This window comes from Hippocampus bargibanti, linkage group LG09 (assembly GCF_051943395.1).
Source record: "Hippocampus bargibanti isolate YZ-2025 linkage group LG09, ASM5194339v1, whole genome shotgun sequence".
Classification (NCBI taxonomy): Eukaryota; Metazoa; Chordata; class Actinopteri; order Syngnathiformes; family Syngnathidae; genus Hippocampus; species Hippocampus bargibanti.
In genome coordinates, this window is record NC_142742.1 from 20,618,374 (window position 1) to 20,642,500 (window position 24,127).

General features: G+C 48.0%; 1 protein-coding gene across 8 annotated transcripts in view; it reads left to right on the forward strand.

The window, feature by feature from the left end:
• The window catches only part of LOC148893936 (apoptosis-stimulating of p53 protein 1-like), a 130,191-nt gene that overhangs the window by 22,838 nt on the left and 83,226 nt on the right, over positions 1-24,127 (forward strand). For 6 of the 8 annotated variants that reach the window (XR_016116072.1, XR_016116071.1, XR_016116074.1 and 3 more), the window contains exon 3: positions 3,350-3,497. Coding sequence is in view for 1 of the 8 variants with exons in the window: in XM_089005106.1 (XP_088861232.1) it covers positions 3,350-3,497 (148 nt within the window). In the remaining 7 variants the exon portion in view is untranslated. Of the gene's footprint in view, positions 1-3,349; positions 3,498-14,801; positions 14,922-24,127 lie in introns of those variants that run through there. The other 2 variants (XR_016116075.1, XR_016116083.1) reach the window with 1 other exon arrangement.

The window sequence follows — 24,127 nt, forward strand, 5'->3', positions numbered from 1 at the left end:
CACGAACAAGGGGGCAGGACCTTCTTAAACTCGCCACTTTCTGGGTCATTTTGAAGTAGTTTTGGGACACTTTAGGTAATTTTTATTGGTGTTTTGCAGTTGACTAAAAATATCAGCCTGCGTGTTTTGGGTATTTTAGATGCTATAAAACGTTTTTCTGACGTCAGGCTGGCGTCTGTGTGCGTGTATGTGTCCGTGCGTGTGTGTGTGTGTGTGTCTGTGTGTGTCTGTGTGCGTGTGTGCATGTGTGTGTGTGTGTGTGTGTGTGTGTGTGTGCGTGTGTCTGTGTGTGTGTTTGTCTATCTAATCCTAGATTTAGAGAATATATCCCTGCTGAGTCTGTCTGCATGCAACCAGATTGATCACCTGATCTGGATACGTGTGTCGATGATTCGGGATTAGCGATAGTAATCATGTGAATCGTGTTGTCGGGTTGTGGGATATGCTACCGTGGTCAATGAATGTGTCAGGTGGAGAGAAAGTAAAAACAAGGAATGCCTTAATTTCTCTTCCTTTCATAAGTTTTCTGCTGTGAAATAGGAATTTCTCAAATGTGAGACAAATAAAGTTCATCTCGTCTCAATAGCCCCACAATGGGGAAATTGTCAATCGACAGCAGCAAAATTGAAAGTGGGTGGGGGGGTTTGAAAAGAAAATCTAAGTACTGTATTGCAAGTTCAAAAAGGTTTCAGAAGCGAATTGTACAACTGCACAAAAATGTTTCAGAAAGAACTGTACATAATGCCGTAGATAAAAGCATATTATATTATATTAGCATAGATAAGCAAAAGAAGTCCAAGATGGCACCGGAGTAGGCAGCCGTCAGCAAGTCCTCTCATGAGCCTTGCTTTTTTTGTTGTTTTTTGTCTTGTTTTGTGTTTTCTTTTGTCACTTTGTGTTGTGTGTCGTGTGGAATGGATACGGATTGTTTTTCAGCATTTCTGACCACGACATTCATCAATGAGGAGACTGTGCTGAGAGGTTGCACGTTTTCGGCAGCACGAGTTTTGAATGGGAGTAATGTCGGTGCCATTCGACTGCCATTGCTGGACAGCTCTGGGGCCATTGTGCTTTTTTGCGCCTGTAATGGGCAGCATCTTCACAGCCCCGCTTTGTTCAGCGGAAAGGTTGGTGCTGTTGGACAGTCTACAGCTGGATGGATGCATGGCTTGAGGAGCCCGTGATAAGAAAGGAGCGTCCGCGCAGAGCGCCGATGCATATGTGGAACTGTTGCGGCTTGGAATTGAAGCAGATTTATGTGGGACGGGAGATGTGAGACAATCTCCTCAGAGGGTACAGCAAGTCCTAAAGAATGAATGACTCTCTCTGTTTGTGTTGTCATATTGTCTTTGTGCTGTCATATTATTTGTTATTTATTTTTTTTTGTTCTTTTGAAGAGTGGCTGCCTTTCCAGCATCTCATGTATTTTGTTTTTCTACTTTGATTCCTTTCATCACTTTGCTGCTGTGAAATGTACATTTCTCCACCGTGAGACTAATAAAGGCAAATCCAATCCAATATTCGCAACTGCACCTTTGCTTTTCTACTCATATATTGGCCGACGTCCCGGCCAACCGGAGATCCCTCGTGGACAGCCACATCTCCTGCTCGACCTGGTAGACCGGTGCCTGGTGGCAACGACGATCCACGATGTGCTGATTCCGGGAGGCCGTGTGCGACAGGGCGGCTCTGGTCTGCTTCCACACCCGATGGGCCCATCTGAGGTGGTGTTGAATAGACGGGACCTCCACCTGGTCCTCCTAGGTGGGGAACAGCGGCGGCTGATAACCACAGGCAAACATGAAACGAGACCGACCTGTTGCTGAGGAGACCAGGGTGTTGTGTGCATACTCCACCCACAGCAAGTGGAGAGCCCACTACGCTGGTCGGTGGAGGCACACGCACCGTAGAGACGCTTCCAGATCCTGGTACTTGCGCTCCGTCTGGCCGTTGTACTGAGGGTGGTAACCAGACGACAAGCTCGCCGACGCCACTATGGACCGACAGAAATGTTTCCATACCTTGGACCAGGGGTCGGGAACCTTTTTGACTAAGAGAGCCATATAAGTAAAATACAGTAAAGTCTCGTTATATCGATATTCAAGGGAGTCCGAAAAAATATCGATATAACCGGGACTATCGATATATCCGACCCTGTTTGCATGTAATTTTCTCCGTGCGTGCATAGAAATAGTATCGATATAACCGGGACTATCGATATATCCGATATCGATATAACGAGACTTTTCTGTATTTAGAAATGTTTTTCAGTGAGAGCCACACGCACGCGCGCGCACATACAAACACTCGCGTGCGCGCGTACACACACACGCGCGGCCACTTATCAACAAAATATCAGAATGTATTACAGTAAAGTGAAGAGTGAAAGTTGAAGCGGGTCAGGAACAGTGCCCACCGGGCCTGGCGCGAATTAAGTCTCTTGGCGGACTGAACTTTGTGTTGTGTGTCGTGTGGAATGGTTTCGGATTGTTTTTCAGCATTTCTGACCACGACATTCATCAAGGAGGAGACTGTGCTGAGCGGTTGCACCTTTTCGGCAGCACGAATATGCCAGTACTGTTTTTGAATGGGAGTAATGTCGGTGCCATTCGACTGCCATCGCTGGACAGCTCTGGGGCCATTGTGCTTTTTTGCGCTTGTAATGGGCAGCATCTTCACAGCCCCGCTTCGTTCAGCGGAAACGTCGATGCTGTTGGACAGTCTACGGCCGATGCATATGTGGAACTGTTGCGGCTTGGAATTGAAGCAGATTTATGTGGGATGGGAGATGTGAGACAATCTCTTTTTATCCATGGATGCTACAGCTGTGTGTTTGCTTTCAACATTTAGCTTGTAGTCGACGTGCACGTTCCACCATGATGTCCCTGATCCACTGGTGGAAAGACGCTTTGATCCTCTACTCTTTCTTCTAGAACTGATTCATGTCGTCACAAAGAGGGTACAGCAAGTCCTAAAGAATGAATGACTCTCTGTGTTTGTGCTGTCATATTATTTGTTATTTAATTTTTTTGTTCTTTTGAATTCAAGACGGCGCCGCGAGAGTGGCTGCCTTTCCAGCATCTCATGTATTTTGTATTTCTACTTTCATTCCTTTCATCACTTTGCTGCTGTGAAATGTAAATTTCTCCACCATAAGACTAATAAAGTCAAATCCAATCCAATCCAATATTCGCAACTGCACCTTTGCTTTTCTACTCATATAAATAACGTTAATGAGCATTAGTGGCTTATTTAACAAAAAGAAACAAAGTGATGGAAAAACGCCATTGAAAATGGGAGGTTGACATACAAGACGGATAATAAAGTGTGGTTGTTGCTTTGCTTTTAGGTGATCTTGACAGTTTACCTCAACGACACACAACAGATGCTAACCGAGGTCCCGGTTACTCCTGCAACCAGAGTTGTCGATGTGGTGGAATACTGCAAAGAGGCAGGTGAAGAAGAGTGTCACTTAGCTGAAAAATGGAATGGACATGGTGAGTGTGTTCTTGCGCCAACAGATAAACAAATGACACGTTTCCGTCAACAAAATCCCAGTGGCACTCTTGTTGTACAGAGAGTGTTCACGGATGTCTGAATAAATTGACCTTGAATATCTTAAAGGTCTTTGATGCTGTTGTTTCTACAAAAAAAAATGTAACCCATTTCATGCCTTCCTAAAACAAATTAATCTTTATTGTCTTTAGAATGTTCACGTAGTTCATAAAAGAGAGAGAGAGAAATCATTCAAAAGAACCTCAATGAAACGGACAACCATATTTGTCGACCAACTCACAAAAGAGGATATGAATTATAATAATTTGGCTTACGAACTTAATAGGTTACCAGACAGAGTGTCTAAGGCGAAAAATATGTATCGCAAACATTAATTTCCCATATGAAACCATTAAAATGAAAATAATCCGTTTCCATATCCACATAAAACATTTTCTACTTTCTAATTTTCTACGCTTTTAAACTACACAAAATATACCTTATTTTATGTATAATAAATGTGGTATTGTAATTAAAGAAAGAAACTGTGCTATATCATGAAGTCGTTTTATTTACCTTTGTAATGGTCATTGATGGCCTGATGGAATGGAGTGGCCATCTTGAGGAATGATTCCTTATAACCTTTGGCAGCTTTATCGTCAGAACTAGCTGCCTCACCATGATGAAACACTATGAATCCCTGTATGACGCTTAAAGTTCTCAAACCATCCGTGGCTAGCCTTGAAATCATCAATGGATGATGAACTTCCAGGTTGCCTTTTGACGATATCCGAGTGAACTTGCCGTGCTTTCTCTGCGATAATTTTACCTAGTTCCTCATCAATTGTGTTCTGTTTAGCTGGGTTGATAGCTTTTTGCATGAAGTGTACAAATGGCGGGTGCGGGTTATTTTTGGAGCCTGATTCATGAGATATTTTAACCTTGCAGTCTACACTCTGCCTTTGAACTATCAATGAAGTTGAAACAAGTCCAAATTTCACTGTTTTCTATCCATTTTCTCACTCTCTCTCTGTCGTCTGCCTATCTATTTTTATTTGCAGCTCTGTTTCTGTAACCCTCTCCCCAATGCTACGTTCTTGACCAATCACGTGTGGGTTTAACCGAAGACTGTGGGCGGGGAATAGAGGACAAAAAATAGTTGGCTGCCATTTCCTTGTTAGGAGAACAACTTCGTTCACGAACGACACATCACTCATTATGGCGCTCTCTGTGTATCCTGAAAAATAGCTTGTATGCCAAGATGAAATTCTCATGAATTTAATGTTCGTAAGCCGAAAGGTTCGTTAGCCATGGCGTTCGTAAGCCCAGGTATCACTGTACTACTACCAGAAAAAAGGCACCGGGATAATTCAACAGAATTTGATACAGTGGAATAAAAACATCTAACAAATTTGGTTCAAGAGTTGAATTACCTGTTTTGACTCAATATTATTTGATGCTTTTATAACCATCGAAAATCTGATGACACAGAGTGACAGCAAATAAACAACTGCATACTTCAGTTAGGCGAGCTTTCTAAGCCCCATAAGTATCCATGGCCGAGCTACTTCGAAAAACAGCGCATGTGTATTATTTATGTTTACAAAAGGCAGAAAAGAGCCCAAGGACCCATTCCTATATGGTGGGAAGAGGGCGGTATGGTCCGTAACATCCTCCAAAAAGAGCTTGATGTAACAAATTTGTTTAATGAGACGTTTGCAGATTAGCCCCTAGTTTTGCAATGATCAAATGTAGCATGAGTTGAAATCCTCAATATAATTTCCATTATTTACCCTTTCATTCAAGTGACTTTTGAAAAAAACAGGTACCAGAAACCACATTGTGATTCTGTGCACGACATTAGTTTCTCGTCTTAAATAAGAAGACACTGTCTTCAATATCATGTTATGTGGCAAAAAGTTGGCCATGCCAGACTTCTGTCGTCAATGTGTCTGTCGCCACCAATCACTGAATATGTCGCACTACATGGTCTGCAATGCATCTAGTCAATTCGAAATCGTCTACGAGACACTATGTTTGTCTGCAACATGTCTATCGGTTCAAAATCGAGCGGCATTTGTATCGTCTGATGTTGGGAATATTTGACTCAGTCAAAAAAGCATTAAACAGCCACAGTTTATTGAGAACGGTGCAGCTTTTGTGATCTCTCATAACTGTTATATTTGTAAATATTGTGTCTGTATTGTATTATTGTGTCTGGTGGACAGGGCTTGGGAGACAGCTGACAACCAACCGTCTGTGAATCTATAAAGTTGTTTAGGGTAATAGTATTTCATTTATACTTTCCCGTACCTTAAAAAATACCTTTGTAAGGATGAATATGGATGATAGGGAAAGGGCCCGCGAACCGCGGCCCCAATTTGGCCCCAATTTGGCCGATGTCCCGGCCAACCGGAGATCACTCGTGGACAGCCACATCTCCTGCTCGACCTGGTAGACCGGTGCATGGCGGCGACGACGATCCACGGTGTGCTGAATCCGGGAGGCTGTGTGCGACAGGGCGGCTCTGGTCTGCTTCCACACCCGATGGGCCCGTCTGAGGTGGTGTTGAATAGACGGGACCTCCACCTGGCCCTCCTAGGTGGGGAACAGCGGCGGCTGATAACCACAGGCAGATATGAAACGAGACCGACCTGTTGCTGAGGAGACCAGGGTGTTGTGTGCGTACTCCACCCACAGCAAGTGGAGAGCCCGCGACGCTGGACGGTGGAGGCACACGCACCGTAGAGACGCTTCCAGATCCTGGTTCTCGCGCTCCGTCTGGCCATTGGACTGAGGGTGGTAGCCAGACGACAAGCTCGCCGACGCCCCTATGGACCGACAGTAACGTCTCCATACCTTCGACACTGACTGCGGTCCCCGGTCCGACACGATGTCCGCCAGAATCCCGTGGAGAGGGACGACGTGGTTAACCAGGAGCTGGACCGTCTCAATGACGGACGGCAACCTGGTTAACAGGATGAAGGGGGCCGACTTGGAGAAGCGGTCCACCACCGTGAGGACGACCATCTTGCCACGGGAAGGGGGAAGGCCTTCTCTGCCGGCTCGTGAATGTGTGATAGGGCATGCGGCTTGGTGTTCTGCGAACCTGGGCAGTAGATGAGAGTGAAGTTGAAGCGGGTCAGGAACAGTGCCCACCGGGCCTGGCGCGAATTAAGTCTCTTGGCGGACCGAATGGCGGCCAGGTTCTTATGATCGGTGAAGACGGTGAAGCGGTGTTTGGCCCCTTCGAGCCAGTGTCTCCACTCCTGCAGCGCCAGTATGACCGCCACCAGTTCCCGGTTCCCCACAACATAGTTGGCTTCCGCAGGGCTGAGGCGGCGGGAAAAGAAGGCGCATGGGTGGAGCTTCTGGTTGGCCGGGGAGCGCTGGGATAATACCGCCCCTACCTCGGACACCGATGCGTCGACCTCTACTGCGAACGCGTGGTCCGGGTCGGGGTGGCGTAAGACTAGAGGGTTAGTGAAGGTGCGTCGGAGGCGGTTAAATGCCCCCTTCACGTCGGATGTCCACCTACAGGGAACCTTGGTGGAAGTGAGATTGGTTAGGGGAAGGGCCTTCTGACTCTAACCGCGGATGAAGCGGCGGTAGAGGTTGGCATACCCCAAAAATCGCTGGAGTTGTTTGCGCCTCTTGGGGGTTGGCCATTCAACCACGGCTTTGGTCGTGGCGGGATCGGCCCGAAGTTGCCCCTGCTCCACAACAAACCCTAGAAAAGACAGAGAGCGGACGTGGAACTCTCACTTCTCTGCCTTCACTTACAGCCGGTTTTGCAGGTGCCGCGCCAGGACCCGTCGGACATGCTGCCGGTGTTCTGCGGATTCAGAGAAGATAAGGATGTCGTCCAAATACACAAAGACAAATACGTTGAGGAAGTCCCTGAGCACATCATTGTGCTCAGGGCGCGTTGTTGAGTCCGAATGGCATCACCAGGTATTCAAAATGCCCCAAGGGCGTCCTCCACTTGTCCCCCTCTCTGATGCGAAGCAGATGGTATGCGCTACGCAAATCCAGCTTAGTGAATATGGTGGCCGATTGGAGGGGCGCAAAGGCCGAATCCATGAGGGGGAGAGGGTATTTGTTACAGATGGTGATGTCGTTCAGACCCCGGTAATCAACACACGGACGCAGGGACTTATCTTTCTTTTCAATAAAGAAGAACCCCGCGCCGAGCGGAGAACGCGAAGGTCGGATGAGTCCCGCCGCGAGGGAAGAGTCAATGTACGTGCGAATGTGTCTTTGCTGAATGCCTCCCGCATATCGTGATAACAACGCGGCACACCCTCGAGACAGATCTCTTTGGGCGAGCCACCGCGGGAGGGATCTCGCCCTGCTGTAGCCGACCGCAGATACGTAGCGTAGCAGTAGGGGCTCCATCCCATGATGGTGGTGCTGTCCCACGATATGGAAGGGTCATGGGTGCTGAGCCAGGGGAGGCCCAGCACGAGTGGCACGTTGTGGGAGGGCATGAGTAAAAACCGGCGGTGTTCGACATGGTTGCCCGACAGCCGGAGTTTGAGTGGTGCGGTGATTCGCGTGACACTGGCTAAAAGTCCGCCGTCAAGGTTGAGAATCTCCTTGGGGATTTTAAGTTCCTCGATGTCGCAACCCAATGTCACTACCAGTTGTGGGTCGATAAGACACCCGTCCGCCCCCGAATCCACTAACGCCCGTATAGCTTGGGAGTTGGACGGGCCAAATAATTCGCCATCCAACTCCAACCGCGTGACGGGCACCACACGCAGTCATGGAGTAGTCCCTCAGCCATGCACTCTGTGACTGGGTGGTGGAACACTTGGCGAAGCTTGGTGCATAGTGCATAGTTCGGGCTGGGACTCACGGTCGGCCAACACCCAGGACTCAGCCTGGCCCGAGAGCAGGCTGGTGATGAAAGCCACCTTAGCCTCATCGCTAACGAAGGCGGAGGATTGTTGTTCAAAAACCAGCGAGCACTGCATCAGGAATTGAGCACAGCGCCCGGTTTAGCCTGCGTAGCGTGAGGGGTGCGGTAGGGAGAGCTCGTGACTACTCGCGGGGGGGAGGAAGGGGCCGTCAGGGTAGCGAGGCGTGTCTCAACCTACTTTAGGTGTTGAGCCAGCGAGGACACGATTTGGCGGTTCTCCGCGATTGCTTGCGCCAGCTGGCTCGAACGCTCTGCCTGATGGGCTAAGGCGGATATGAACTTGTCTCCATCGGCGAGATCCCTAACTGGCCGGTGTATTATGTCACGTCCGCTCGAGGAGTGGCGACAGAACTTGATGGACAAAGAAAAAAAGGAAGGGGTTGGATCCGAAATACACGATGGAGACATTAAGATCAAGAAAGGTTTTTACTGAGACACCCAGGGCAAAACAGAAGGCCCGACCTGAAGGTAGGGCATCCGAATAGACGAGCGGGACCAACCTGTGTACTGCTGGGTGACAGGGTAACAAGAGAGATCACACCGGCGAGGACCGAGCGGGAACGGGTGGCTTTTATAGCCAGAAGCCACAATCAATGGGATAGGAATCAGGTGAGTGTAATGATAGGACCCTGGTCTGTGGTCCATTTCAGGTACATCACTGCGCCATAAGCATGCTCACTTCCATCAGAGAATGTGACCGCAGAGGGTGGTTCAGTAATGAAGCATTTGGGAGTTAAAGCCCTAGTGAACATGAGCGTACTGAGTTGCTGGTACTCCTCGAATAGATCGATTGCATCATCTCTGAGTCCATCTGAGAGTGCAATGTCCCATGTGTCTTTGACTGGACAGCTTTCAGCCTTTGCCTCTTGAAATGCGTTCCGCACCAGAATAGCTCCCTTTTGCTTGGTGGGAGTCACAAGGCCAACTGGATCGTACAGTCCTGACACTTGACTGAGAAGTTCTCTTCGCATCAAAGGGTTGGGTGTCATGGCTCTGATCTCGTCTTTCAGAAGGTCTTCACCCAGTCACATTTTTTGTTTCCTCTTAGAGAAGTTGATTCCAATTCTGACATGGAGCTTATCGTCTTCAACTCTGTAGCCCAGATCAAGTTCTTTGTTGTCATCAATTGTGTTCTGTTTAGCTGGGTTGATAGCTTTTTGCATGAAGTGTACAAATGGCGGGTGCGGGTTATTTTTGGAGCCTGATTCATGAGATATTTTAACCTTGCAGTCTACACTCTGCCTTTGAACTATCAATGAAGTTGAAACAAGTCCAAATTTCACTGTTTTCTATCCATTTTCTCACTCTCTCTCTGTCGTCTGCCTATCTATTTTTATTTGCAGCTCTGTTTCTGTAACCCTCTCCCCAATGCTACGTTCTTGACCAATCACGTGTGGGTTTAACCGAAGACTGTGGGCGGGGAATAGAGGACAAAAAATAGTTGGCTGCCATTTCCTTGTTAGGAGAACAACTTCGTTCACGAACGACACATCACTCATTATGGCGCTCTCTGTGTATCCTGAAAAATAGCTTGTATGCCAAGATGAAATTCTCATGAATTTAATGTTCGTAAGCCGAAAGGTTCGTTAGCCATGGCGTTCGTAAGCCCAGGTATCACTGTACTACTACCAGAAAAAAGGCACCGGGATAATTCAACAGAATTTGATACAGTGGAATAAAAACATCTAACAAATTTGGTTCAAGAGTTGAATTACCTGTTTTGACTCAATATTATTTGATGCTTTTATAACCATCGAAAATCTGATGACACAGAGTGACAGCAAATAAACAACTGCATACTTCAGTTAGGCGAGCTTTCTAAGCCCCATAAGTATCCATGGCCGAGCTACTTCGAAAAACAGCGCATGTGTATTATTTATGTTTACAAAAGGCAGAAAAGAGCCCAAGGACCCATTCCTATATGGTGGGAAGAGGGCGGTATGGTCCGTAACATCCTCCAAAAAGAGCTTGATGTAACAAATTTGTTTAATGAGACGTTTGCAGATTAGCCCCTAGTTTTGCAATGATCAAATGTAGCATGAGTTGAAATCCTCAATATAATTTCCATTATTTACCCTTTCATTCAAGTGACTTTTGAAAAAAACAGGTACCAGAAACCACATTGTGATTCTGTGCACGACATTAGTTTCTCGTCTTAAATAAGAAGACACTGTCTTCAATATCATGTTATGTGGCAAAAAGTTGGCCATGCCAGACTTCTGTCGTCAATGTGTCTGTCGCCACCAATCACTGAATATGTCGCACTACATGGTCTGCAATGCATCTAGTCAATTCGAAATCGTCTACGAGACACTATGTTTGTCTGCAACATGTCTATCGGTTCAAAATCGAGCGGCATTTGTATCGTCTGATGTTGGGAATATTTGACTCAGTCAAAAAAGCATTAAACAGCCACAGTTTATTGAGAACGGTGCAGCTTTTGTGATCTCTCATAACTGTTATATTTGTAAATATTGTGTCTGTATTGTATTATTGTGTCTGGTGGACAGGGCTTGGGAGACAGCTGACAACCAACCGTCTGTGAATCTATAAAGTTGTTTAGGGTAATAGTATTTCATTTATACTTTCCCGTACCTTAAAAAATACCTTTGTAAGGATGAATATGGATGATAGGGAAAGGGCCCGCGAACCGCGGCCCCAATTTGGCCCCAATTTGGCCGATGTCCCGGCCAACCGGAGATCACTCGTGGACAGCCACATCTCCTGCTCGACCTGGTAGACCGGTGCATGGCGGCGACGACGATCCACGGTGTGCTGAATCCGGGAGGCTGTGTGCGACAGGGCGGCTCTGGTCTGCTTCCACACCCGATGGGCCCGTCTGAGGTGGTGTTGAATAGACGGGACCTCCACCTGGCCCTCCTAGGTGGGGAACAGCGGCGGCTGATAACCACAGGCAGATATGAAACGAGACCGACCTGTTGCTGAGGAGACCAGGGTGTTGTGTGCGTACTCCACCCACAGCAAGTGGAGAGCCCGCGACGCTGGACGGTGGAGGCACACGCACCGTAGAGACGCTTCCAGATCCTGGTTCTCGCGCTCCGTCTGGCCATTGGACTGAGGGTGGTAGCCAGACGACAAGCTCGCCGACGCCCCTATGGACCGACAGTAACGTCTCCATACCTTCGACACTGACTGCGGTCCCCGGTCCGACACGATGTCCGCCAGAATCCCGTGGAGAGGGACGACGTGGTTAACCAGGAGCTGGACCGTCTCAATGACGGACGGCAACCTGGTTAACAGGATGAAGGGGGCCGACTTGGAGAAGCGGTCCACCACCGTGAGGACGACCATCTTGCCACGGGAAGGGGGAAGGCCTTCTCTGCCGGCTCGTGAATGTGTGATAGGGCATGCGGCTTGGTGTTCTGCGAACCTGGGCAGTAGATGAGAGTGAAGTTGAAGCGGGTCAGGAACAGTGCCCACCGGGCCTGGCGCGAATTAAGTCTCTTGGCGGACCGAATGGCGGCCAGGTTCTTATGATCGGTGAAGACGGTGAAGCGGTGTTTGGCCCCTTCGAGCCAGTGTCTCCACTCCTGCAGCGCCAGTATGACCGCCACCAGTTCCCGGTTCCCCACAACATAGTTGGCTTCCGCAGGGCTGAGGCGGCGGGAAAAGAAGGCGCATGGGTGGAGCTTCTGGTTGGCCGGGGAGCGCTGGGATAATACCGCCCCTACCTCGGACACCGATGCGTCGACCTCTACTGCGAACGCGTGGTCCGGGTCGGGGTGGCGTAAGACTAGAGGGTTAGTGAAGGTGCGTCGGAGGCGGTTAAATGCCCCCTTCACGTCGGATGTCCACCTACAGGGAACCTTGGTGGAAGTGAGATTGGTTAGGGGAAGGGCCTTCTGACTCTAACCGCGGATGAAGCGGCGGTAGAGGTTGGCATACCCCAAAAATCGCTGGAGTTGTTTGCGCCTCTTGGGGGTTGGCCATTCAACCACGGCTTTGGTCGTGGCGGGATCGGCCCGAAGTTGCCCCTGCTCCACAACAAACCCTAGAAAAGACAGAGAGCGGACGTGGAACTCTCACTTCTCTGCCTTCACTTACAGCCGGTTTTGCAGGTGCCGCGCCAGGACCCGTCGGACATGCTGCCGGTGTTCTGCGGATTCAGAGAAGATAAGGATGTCGTCCAAATACACAAAGACAAATACGTTGAGGAAGTCCCTGAGCACATCATTGTGCTCAGGGCGCGTTGTTGAGTCCGAATGGCATCACCAGGTATTCAAAATGCCCCAAGGGCGTCCTCCACTTGTCCCCCTCTCTGATGCGAAGCAGATGGTATGCGCTACGCAAATCCAGCTTAGTGAATATGGTGGCCGATTGGAGGGGCGCAAAGGCCGAATCCATGAGGGGGAGAGGGTATTTGTTACAGATGGTGATGTCGTTCAGACCCCGGTAATCAACACACGGACGCAGGGACTTATCTTTCTTTTCAATAAAGAAGAACCCCGCGCCGAGCGGAGAACGCGAAGGTCGGATGAGTCCCGCCGCGAGGGAAGAGTCAATGTACGTGCGAATGTGTCTTTGCTGAATGCCTCCCGCATATCGTGATAACAACGCGGCACACCCTCGAGACAGATCTCTTTGGGCGAGCCACCGCGGGAGGGATCTCGCCCTGCTGTAGCCGACCGCAGATACGTAGCGTAGCAGTAGGGGCTCCATCCCATGATGGTGGTGCTGTCCCACGATATGGAAGGGTCATGGGTGCTGAGCCAGGGGAGGCCCAGCACGAGTGGCACGTTGTGGGAGGGCATGAGTAAAAACCGGCGGTGTTCGACATGGTTGCCCGACAGCCGGAGTTTGAGTGGTGCGGTGATTCGCGTGACACTGGCTAAAAGTCCGCCGTCAAGGTTGAGAATCTCCTTGGGGATTTTAAGTTCCTCGATGTCGCAACCCAATGTCACTACCAGTTGTGGGTCGATAAGACACCCGTCCGCCCCCGAATCCACTAACGCCCGTATAGCTTGGGAGTTGGACGGGCCAAATAATTCGCCATCCAACTCCAACCGCGTGACGGGCACCACACGCAGTCATGGAGTAGTCCCTCAGCCATGCACTCTGTGACTGGGTGGTGGAACACTTGGCGAAGCTTGGTGCATAGTGCATAGTTCGGGCTGGGACTCACGGTCGGCCAACACCCAGGACTCAGCCTGGCCCGAGAGCAGGCTGGTGATGAAAGCCACCTTAGCCTCATCGCTAACGAAGGCGGAGGATTGTTGTTCAAAAACCAGCGAGCACTGCATCAGGAATTGAGCACAGCGCCCGGTTTAGCCTGCGTAGCGTGAGGGGTGCGGTAGGGAGAGCTCGTGACTACTCGCGGGGGGGAGGAAGGGGCCGTCAGGGTAGCGAGGCGTGTCTCAACCTACTTTAGGTGTTGAGCCAGCGAGGACACGATTTGGCGGTTCTCCGCGATTGCTTGCGCCAGCTGGCTCGAACGCTCTGCCTGATGGGCTAAGGCGGATATGAACTTGTCTCCATCGGCGAGATCCCTAACTGGCCGGTGTATTATGTCACGTCCGCTCGAGGAGTGGCGACAGAACTTGATGGACAAAGAAAAAAAGGAAGGGGTTGGATCCGAAATACACGATGGAGACATTAAGATCAAGAAAGGTTTTTACTGAGACACCCAGGGCAAAACAGAAGGCCCGACCTGAAGGTAGGGCATCCGAATAGACGAGCGGGACCAACCTGTGTACTGCTGGGTGACAGGGTAACAAGAGAGATCACACCGGCGAGGACCGAGCGGGAACGGGTGGCTTTTATAGCCAGAAGCCACAATCAATGGGATAGGAATCAGGTGAGTGTAATGATAGGACCCTGGTCTGTGGTCCATTTCAGGTACATCACTGCGCCATAAGCATGCTCACTTCCATCAGAGAATGTGACCGCAGAGGGTGGTTCAGTAATGAAGCATTTGGGAGTTAAAGCCCTAGTGAACATGAGCGTACTGAGTTGCTGGTACTCCTCGAATAGATCGATTGCATCATCTCTGAGTCCATCTGAGAGTGCAATGTCCCATGTGTCTTTGACTGGACAGCTTTCAGCCTTTGCCTCTTGAAATGCGTTCCGCACCAGAATAGCTCCCTTTTGCTTGGTGGGAGTCACAAGGCCAACTGGATCGTACAGTCCTGACACTTGACTGAGAAGTTCTCTTCGCATCAAAGGGTTGGGTGTCATGGCTCTGATCTCGTCTTTCAGAAGGTCTTCACCCAGTCACATTTTTTGTTTCCTCTTAGAGAAGTTGATTCCAATTCTGACATGGAGCTTATCGTCTTCAACTCTGTAGCCCAGATCAAGTTCTTTGTTGTCATCATTTCCCATCTGATTTGGTAGGATGATGGTCTTTGTCCTTTCCTCATTACAGCGCTCCTTCCTCCCACTTTGCTCAGAGAAGACCCATGGCTTCAGCTCAAAACCTCCGGCCTTCAGGATCCTCTCCACATTGGCTGTGATGGCGTTTAGCTGGACAAGGCTGTTGTGTGAAGTAAGGATGTCGTCAACGTAGCTGTCGTTATGAATCACTAGACGTTCCGCTTCAAGGTGGGCAAAGAGAGGGAGGTTTGCAGTTTCACGCATTGCCAGTTGCGCTATGCACCCTGCAGGTTTGTCTCCTATGTTCACTCTTGAGATCGCGTATTCCCCCAGGTCCTCATTCTCAGTATCTCGCAAGAGGAATCTGTTAAGATGCACTTCTTGGTCTTCCAGCCAGACGGAGTTATACATCTTTTTTATGTCTCCCAGGGCAGCATGAACTCCACATCTGAATCTGAGCAGTACAGCTCGAATCTGGTTAAGGACATCAGGGCCTTTCATCAGCAGGTCATTCATGCTGACACCTCTGCACCTTTGACTGCTATTCCAGACAATTTTTATTGGAGTTGTAACCGAGTGTGGGTTTGGAGCAAAGAGGTGACTGAGATACCAAACTGGTCCATCCCAACTGGTGATGGTGCCTTTGGGTAGTTTGAGGGCTGCTTTTCTATTTACCATATCATGGACTTGTGCAGCATAAGCCACCTTCCACTCCGGTCTTGTGGCCAATTGTTTTTCTGTTCTCAGGAATGTAGCCTCAACCATATTTCTGTTGTTTGGTAAGGAAATGGGGTCCTCCACCCAGGGATACCTGGCATGCCAGTGTGGCTCTTTGCTGTGGTGGTCCTCTGTGACATAGCTGAGGCTGTCCCTTACTACTTCAAGTTCCCGTTCCTCTGCAAGAGTAATCTCTTTACTGCCTGGTTGACATTTTCCACAGCGGCGTCCTCCACACTTTGGATCACATGCTGCACCAATACTGTCCCATTTCCACCACTCTAGGAAGTCCCGGTCGGTGCTTGAAGTGTCTGACCTCTGGAGCTTGCCGTTAACATGAGTGTTGGGAGGGTTTGTTCTAGCTGGGCCAGTGAGTTCTTCGTATTTTAAGGCAGCAGTCCTCATTGATCTTGCAAAGTGAGCCCTGGACATGTGGGCGGACACAGTAAGGTCTTCAAAGAGTTCAGGATGAGAGCCTCCGACTGTCATCCCCAATGGCCCATCCCACAGCACAAGGTCTCCAATAACTCTGATCCGTTGAGGTGCTAGCTGGCCCTCTCTGTGGCTTATAAGCAGACTGACTTCATCTGGTTTTGTCAGAGCTCAGAGTGGGACATCCAGAAAGAGTTTCTGTAGTCGTTTGGAGTCAACACTTTTGTGAATGTCTGCAATATTGTCCAGACCATAACAGACCAATTGATGCGATTTAAGAGTACCTTTTGGAGTCCTCACTCTAATCTTCAAGAGGTACCGCTTTGTCTCCACAACGGTCTTCATTCCTCCAACACCGTGTACGATGAGAATGATGTCTTCGCTTCTGAGGTTCAGTTTGTCTGCAGTCGCGTGGGTGATGTAATTGGTGTCAGATGCCAGGTCAATCTTTTGTCCAGCATTTGCGGTGACTTCCAATAACATCATCATCACTGGCAGTTCCTGAAATCCACTTCCTTCTAAAATTCCTGATTTGGCTTTTGTGTTTAACATCTTGGCTGCAGCATTGGAGAACGCATCATGAAACTGCCTTGCCAGCTCTGGGGAAAGCCTCTTGACAAAGTCTTCTTGTTCCTCTCTGTACGTTCTCCTACTTTTGCCATCCATGGAGCCAGGTTTGCTCTTCTTCTGTGCTGAGCTGCTTTTCTTGTTCGGACAGAGGTAGAAATGATGCTCAGGTGCATGTTCATCCTTTCAGGCATGGTTGGTGCATAGGAAGTCATCTTTGCAGTCTGAACTGACATTATGGACATCAAGACATCTGTTGCATGCTCCCAGCTTCTTAACAGCAGCTTTCTTGTCTGCAAGCTGCAATGCCCGGAACTTCATGCAGTAGTAGAGTTTCTTCCTGTGCTTCCCATCTCCGCAGACAACACAGCCATTGAGGTCATCACATGCCCTGGTGGATTTCGTCCTGGCATGTCTTGGCTCAGGCTTCGATTCCCTCTTATTTGGTTCCTTATCCAATTGTTCCAGCTGCTCATAAATACTCTCTTGACCTTTCAGGAAGTCCAACAAACCGTCAAACCTGTTAACTGGAGTTACAGCATTCCTGGGATCTGCTGCATAGATGAGCCATTCCTTTCTGAGAGGTGCTGGGAGTTTCCCCTCAATCAACCTGGTCACGAGTGGGTTTTTGATAGCGCAAGTGTCCCCGAGCTCACTGAGATTTTGAAGTGCTTTCTCCACAGCTTGGATTAACTCCACTACTCTTCGTGGCTGGTTGCTTTTGACGGGTTGTATTCTCTGCAGCTCCTCCACAATTTCTATAGCAATGGACGTCCGGTTGCCATAGCGATTTCCCAGAACACGGAAGATGTCATCAGCAGTGATATGGGTGGTGAGACGAAGGTCTTTCCTGATCTTGTCCTCAACACTGTCCAGCAATTGGGCCCTTTTCACTTCCCTGGAACCGGTTGGCTCCCCTTGTCTTTGGAGCGCTTCCCAGTCCCTTTTCCACCTGTAGAAGTCACGTTTGATTCCGGTGAACTTAGGAAGGGTTATTGGCTTCAACTTGATGGCTGGTACGGGGTGACTCGACGTAATTGGTTCCTTCCTGACCTCTTCCTTTACCCCCTCTTGTATGAAGTCAGCCTTTTTGGAGACAAGCTTGGTGGCTTGAATTTCCAGGGCTTTTAAGGTTGTCAGGATTTCAGCCAATGTATCTTCAGGAATCCATTGTCTCCATCGGCTATGTACCTCTTTTGCAGTATTCATTAATCCTTCAAGGTGGTTCAGCAAGAACTGGTATCCATCCAGGTTCATATCCTCAGGGTCCACAACAGTGGTGCGTCTGCACGCCTCCTCTGCTGTCAGAAGAGCTATGGATACTTTTTTCCAAACTTGTTCCACAGGACCTTCTGAAGTAAACCTTTGACCTCCGCCCGCTTTGACACACATTCTATTGAAGTTTTGTCCAGATCTTCTTGCTGCACTTCAGTGAGTTCTGTTTCCCCATCTCTTAGCTGTATCAGGAGTTTGGCCTCTACCTTGTCATTGGCTTCCATAACTTTGTCAGCTGCTGCGATGAGCGTCTTAAAACTGTCTCTGAGCTCCTCCTCAGACAAGTCATCATGGTTCCTTGTGAGGCTGTTAACCAGGCGGGTGAATGATGCTTTTGCAGTTGTCCTCTCAGTCTTAAGCTGGTCAATTGCCTTCTTGTCGGCCATACTCACAATTCAGGTGGAGTTGGAGGGAACTGGGTGAATTTAAGCCGTTGAATCTTTAGTCAGGGGGCCTGGACTATCCTGGTTTCCAGAACTTCTTTTTCCCGTTGTCCAGTGGGGGGACCGGTTTTTCACTGTTGTCCAGTGGGGGGACCGGTTTTTCACTGCGGTTTTTCACTGCGGTTTTTCACTGCGGTTTTTCACTGTCAAGTTATGTTGGTTTTTTTTGAGCAGATAGGGGAGGGACGCGCACCTGACGCCAATTACGATGTGACAATTGCTCTTTACAATTTTCATTTTTACAATGTATTGAATAACCTACATTACTTTGTTTTTCATTTGGCAGCCTATCTTTTGGATGCACTAATTTTTGCCCAGTGTTTATAGGAATTTTGTGTTGCCAAAGGACTCTGTAGTTTTTCACAAACTCTTGCAATGTAAGGGACTGCTACTCCTCTCCTTTTAGTATCTTCCGAATTTTTGGTATCATTCCCTATTCTTTCCTTTTGACATTTGTTAAAAGACCACTGAGGGTAACCACTGTTTGTGAGTACTCTCCTGATGTTTTGACTTCTTTTCTCTACGTTCTACGCTTGTTGGTACAATGAGGCCTTGGTTTACGAACTTAATTGGTTCCCAGACAGAGTAGGTAAGGCGAAAAGTGTGTATCCAAAAAATAGTTTATCATAGAAAACCATTAGAATGAGAATAATCCGTTCCAAGGTCTCAATAAAATATACTTTTCAACTAAATAAGCCCTAAAACTACACACAATATACCTTATTCTATGTATAATAAATGTGCTATTGTATTGGAATGAAAGAAATGCACTGCACTGTATAATAAAGTCACTTTATTTACATTTGTGATGGTCGTTGATGGCTCTTAATTGATACATCACATTATAATTCATCATGTTGATGATTCTCATAGCCACAGTCTTTTCTGGATGGAACTGTTCAATAAAAGCCTGCACATCAACTCCTGAATGGCTTGCTTCTGCTTGTCCTCTTAAATAAAATCCTCTGTGTTGAGGACCTCATTATCGTCAGCAACAAGCTCCTTGATGTCATCTGCATCCAGTTCGAGTCCCGTAGGTGCTGGCAGAGATTTCATTACAACAAAAGGCGCGAGTCCGATGATTCCAGGGACCCGGAATGAACCGAGAAAAAGAAGGCGGGCGGGGAGATCCCTCCAGTCTATCAAGCTAGGTAAAATAAATAATAATAATACATTTCATTTATAAGCGTCTTTCCAAACTCTGAAGGACACTTTACAGTGACAGAATATTTTTTTCTGCAGGTGAGCAGCGGCAGCTACACGCGCCAGCGTTCACTCCACCCGGAAGTACCCAAATGGCACACGGGGGTGCAAAAACTCGTGATCCCGGAGAGCAACAAATGCGATCGCGGCTAACAATCACCTCGGGCAAAGCAAACTCTTGTGCTGGCAAGTCCAAGACACTGGCGAGGCGCGAGCCGCACCTGTGACGCCAGAAACGCACACCTCGTTCGTGTTTCTCCTTCTTCTTCTCAACTGTAATTTTGTTCTGTGTCTTCTTCGGCTGAACACGAGCCTGTGGTGGGGTTTTTTCGGTCCCATAACAGCAAAAGTATCTGTAGATACTCTACATCTCTCTCTCTCTCTCTCTCTCTCTCTCTCTCTCTCTCTCTCTCTCTCTCTCTCTCTCTCTCTCTCTCTCTCTCTCTCTCTCTCTCTCTCTCTGTCTCTCTCTCTCTTTCTTTCTCTCTGTCTCTCTCTCTCTCTCTCTCTCTCTCTCTCTCTCTCTCTCTCTCTCTCTCTCTCTCTCTCTCTCTCTCTCTCTCTCTCTCTCTCTCTCTCTCTCTCTCTCTCTCTCTCTCTCTCGATCGACGTGTGCATTCAGGGAAAGGGGGTGTGGAAAGGCAGGCCGGCGGGGCGCTGTTCGGTCATGTGCTTTGGTGTTCTTCCGCCGAAGATTACTCCGCCAGCCGTGGTGGGGGGGGGGTGTCTATCGCGAAAAGTAGTGCTTAAACCAAGGTTTAATTTTCATAAATTTAACGTTCGTAAGCCGAAAGGTTCGTAAGGCAAGGTGTTCGTAAACCGAGGCCCCACTGTATTAGTTTAGCCCTATGCTGGAGGGTTCTGATAACTACGAGTTTGTGTTGTAGAGGGTGGTTAGATTTGAAAAGTAAGTAAGTAAGAAACTTTTTCATCGATTCAATCCAATGTATTCGAGCAGTCATCCACCTCACATATGTTTGACTTAATAGTCAAGCTATAAAGTTCACAGTGCAGAGTTACGAGGTTCTCCAGCATGTCCTGGGCCGTCCTTCAGTGAGCCATCATCTTACCGTGGTGGAGGGGTTTGTGTGTCCCAATGATCCTAGGAGACCGTCCACCATAGGAAGCTTTGACTTACGTCTACCAGATGCAGAAGGTTGGTTAGCTCCCTGCAGCAAAACTCTTCCCAGCATGGAAATGACACGCTCAAGATTTGCGGAGTCAGGCGGCCTGGCTGAGTGGGATATTCGACCGTTGTCCTGGCCAGCTGTATTCTGCAGCATTTCGCCTTTATTGACATGGATGAGTTGATTGTATACCGCAGCTGGTGTGGCAGTCCTTGGACTCATTTCTGTCTGATACTCATCCAGGATAGCTTGGACCTCACCTGCTGACCACTTATTGATTGTTTTTGACCTGAATGTAATGGAAAGATCCTTGGATGGGCATTTTTTTTTTTACGTCGAGGGAAGAACAGTCCAAATATCTGCCCTGTTCTTTGAGATGGTTGGCTGGTTGGGTGGTTCCGCTGTGTTGTTAAGCCTCAAACAATAGTTATAGATGTCCTCCTTATCCCTGGGCAGTGTGGTAATAAAGTCTGCTAGAGGGAGAGGTGAACAAGTGGCAGTTGAAAAATGCTTGCGAAGAAGGCTATAGATGGCATTTAGGTTCTGGGTAACATCAACTCCACTGTTTCTTGTGCTAACTTTGACAGCATCTTTAGCTCTACCGCTGATGTTCATGAGGATTTCTTCTGCCTGATGCTCAGGAGCTACTTTTGCTCTCCTCATGTAGGTTCTCATTAGGTCTTCCCGCTCATCGACATTCACTGTATCAGTGTGATCACCCTTGAAAGTTGGTTGTTCACGAACTTTCCTGTGCGGCAGTAGCAGGACTTGAGTCGAAACTTTGTGTTGCTGTGTCATGTAGTACTGAGGATGGGCAGTGGGCAGATCTGTGATGGGGTTATGCATCCCAGCCACCACGAGTCTCCCTGTCTAAGTGAGCATGCCACATAGACAGTAGGTTATTTTAGGGCCTGTCTACCTACGCATGTAAAGCCTAGACCAGGGGTGGGCAAACCTTTTCACTCGCGGGCCACAATGGGTTCTAAAATTTGACGGAGGGGCCGGGCCAGGAGCATTTGGAGGGAATGTTTGGGCCGGATATACTAAAGCATTAAAGGACAACCGACGTCTCTGGACAAGTTGTGTCCATAATTTGTCAAATCGCTTCAAATGACTTCTATTGAGTGTATTTTACAAAGATTACACCGCATATAGCTATATTTTACATTTTCAGACTCGCGTTGAATATTCCGGAAGACTTGTTTTGGAGTTGGTGACGAGTCCTCACGTCACGTCACTGAAGGAACGCCCCTGACCGAGAAAGGACACACTGTAGTAGTCCTTTGATCATGCAATGTATTTTGTGGTACTTTATTTGGTCTGAAAACTTCGTGTTGATCCGTGTTAATGGCGAAATTAGAAGGAAAACACATAAATAACGCGATGGTGAATCCTTGTGTGTTGTGACAAAAATGTTGAGCCATTTCCACACAGAAAATTGTCGCCATCTTCTGCCTTTTTTGGGTGTGACATTCCCCCCCCTGATGCCTCAAAATGACACGGAATAAATTCTTTAATCGATTGCAAACAAGTTCCTGGGAGTGCACATATCCGAAGACCTGTCCTGGAGCCACAACACGGCATCAATGGCCAAGAGATCCCACCAGCGCCTGTACTTCCTCCGCAAGCTCAAAAGAGTTGGAGCCCCGACCCCCATCACGACCTCCTTCTACCGCGGTACCATAGAGAGCATCCTGACCAGCTGTATCACCGTGTGGTACGGCGCCTGCACCGTGTCCTGCCGTAAGACTCTGCAGCGCATCGTGAGGACAGCTGAGAAGATCATCGGTGTCTCTCTCCCCCCCCTTCAGGACATCTACAACACCCGCCTCACCCGCAGAGCCATCCGGATCGCTGGCGATCCCACCCACCCCTCCCACAGCCTCTTCAGCCTGCTGCCATCGGGTCGGAGACTGCGGAGTCTCCGAGCCAAGACCAGCAGGCTCAAGGACAGTTTCTGCCACCAGGCAGTCCGGAGACTCAACTCCCTCCCAGCCCTGCCCAGCCTGCCCCTTCCCACTGCCACACTCACCGAACTCTGAGTACACGCTACATGCTGTACGATCATCCTGAACTCTATTTTTTGTTATTTCTCATTAGACAAGACCTCACTTCAACCCTTTCTAGTTGTTTGTTTTTGCAATTACGACATTACGTCACTTTATGTACGTCACTTCCTCACTTTACATATGTCACTACCTCACTTTACATACGTCACTACCTCACTTTCCATACGACACTACCTCACTTTACATACAGAAATTACATGTATTGTCTGTTGTCAATTGTATGTCTTTTTTAGCCACGTGATAAGTGCCTTGCATGTCTTGCACGCTGGGTCAGAGAGGACATTAATTTCATCTGTGCTGTATGTCATGCATATTAGCATATTTGACAATAAAGCTGACTTTGACTAAACATGTATGCTTTCCTCTTCAGAACTATTTCAATCATTCATAACTGGATGAGTAACAAGAAAGCATCTTCTCTGAATCTGAAGCCATTGTTTTGATTTTTGAACAAGGCAAGACGTCTTGGCGTGACACCACGAACGAGGGGGCGGGACCTTGTGAAACTGGCCATTCCCGGTTTTGATTTTTTTAAAGTCATTTTTATTGGACTAAAAACATCATACTGCATGTTTTGGGTATTTTAGATGCTATAAAACATTTTTCTGATGTCAGTTAGGAAACAAAAAAGTGATGTCGGTTGTGCTTTAAATCTAGTGTGTGCAAACCTCATAGCACAGTAAGAACACTACAACCCTATTTGGATTGGATTGGATTTGCCTTTATTAGTCTCGCAGTGGAGAAATTTACATTTCACATAAGTAAAGGGACGAAAGGGATGTCTTTTGATTGATTTATTAACAGTCTTTCAAATGTGAAAAAAAGCCCTTATCAGTTCATAAATTTGTCTCAAGGAATATGCAGGATATGGCATTTACATACTATTTTGCAGACACTGGGAGGAGGAAATGTAAATAGATTAAAATAACATACGCACTGTGATTTATCAAGATTGCGTCTGTTTTTAATAAGTTTCAATCGAAAGTGGAAAGTTAAAGAAATCAACATTTATTGAAAAAAGGAATCACATGCAAAATTCAATACATATTATTACACAACGAAATACTCAAGCTCAATAATATCTACTTGTATTAAACTCCGCAAAATCATGGATGGATTGTCCTGACCGCGCACTCGACAAACTCGCCACGGACACCCTCGCTCGCCTTCATGCGCAAACAGCACACGTGTATCGTTGCCAAGCACACAAACATAGGCTACCTACAGTTAAAATTTGCATACTCGGCACAGCAGCCAATCAGAAGCCTGCTTCCTGCTTCGGACTTTCCCAAGAACGCTTGGGAAAGTCCGAAGCAAAGTCGTGCGTTTGCATATCATTTTCCAAAGTAGATGCACAGAACCTTAGCCCCAGAAGAAAGATTCAAAAGAAGCTAACAAAATTTGTGTCGCTATAAAAGGTAAATTTACATTAAACTGTGACTGTAAAGTAAAGAGTACTTGAGAGTTATGAAAGGCGCTCAGTGGCCCGTCGGAGACAGCGCAACGCAAACAACGCACTGTGAACCATGACGGCAAAAGACAACT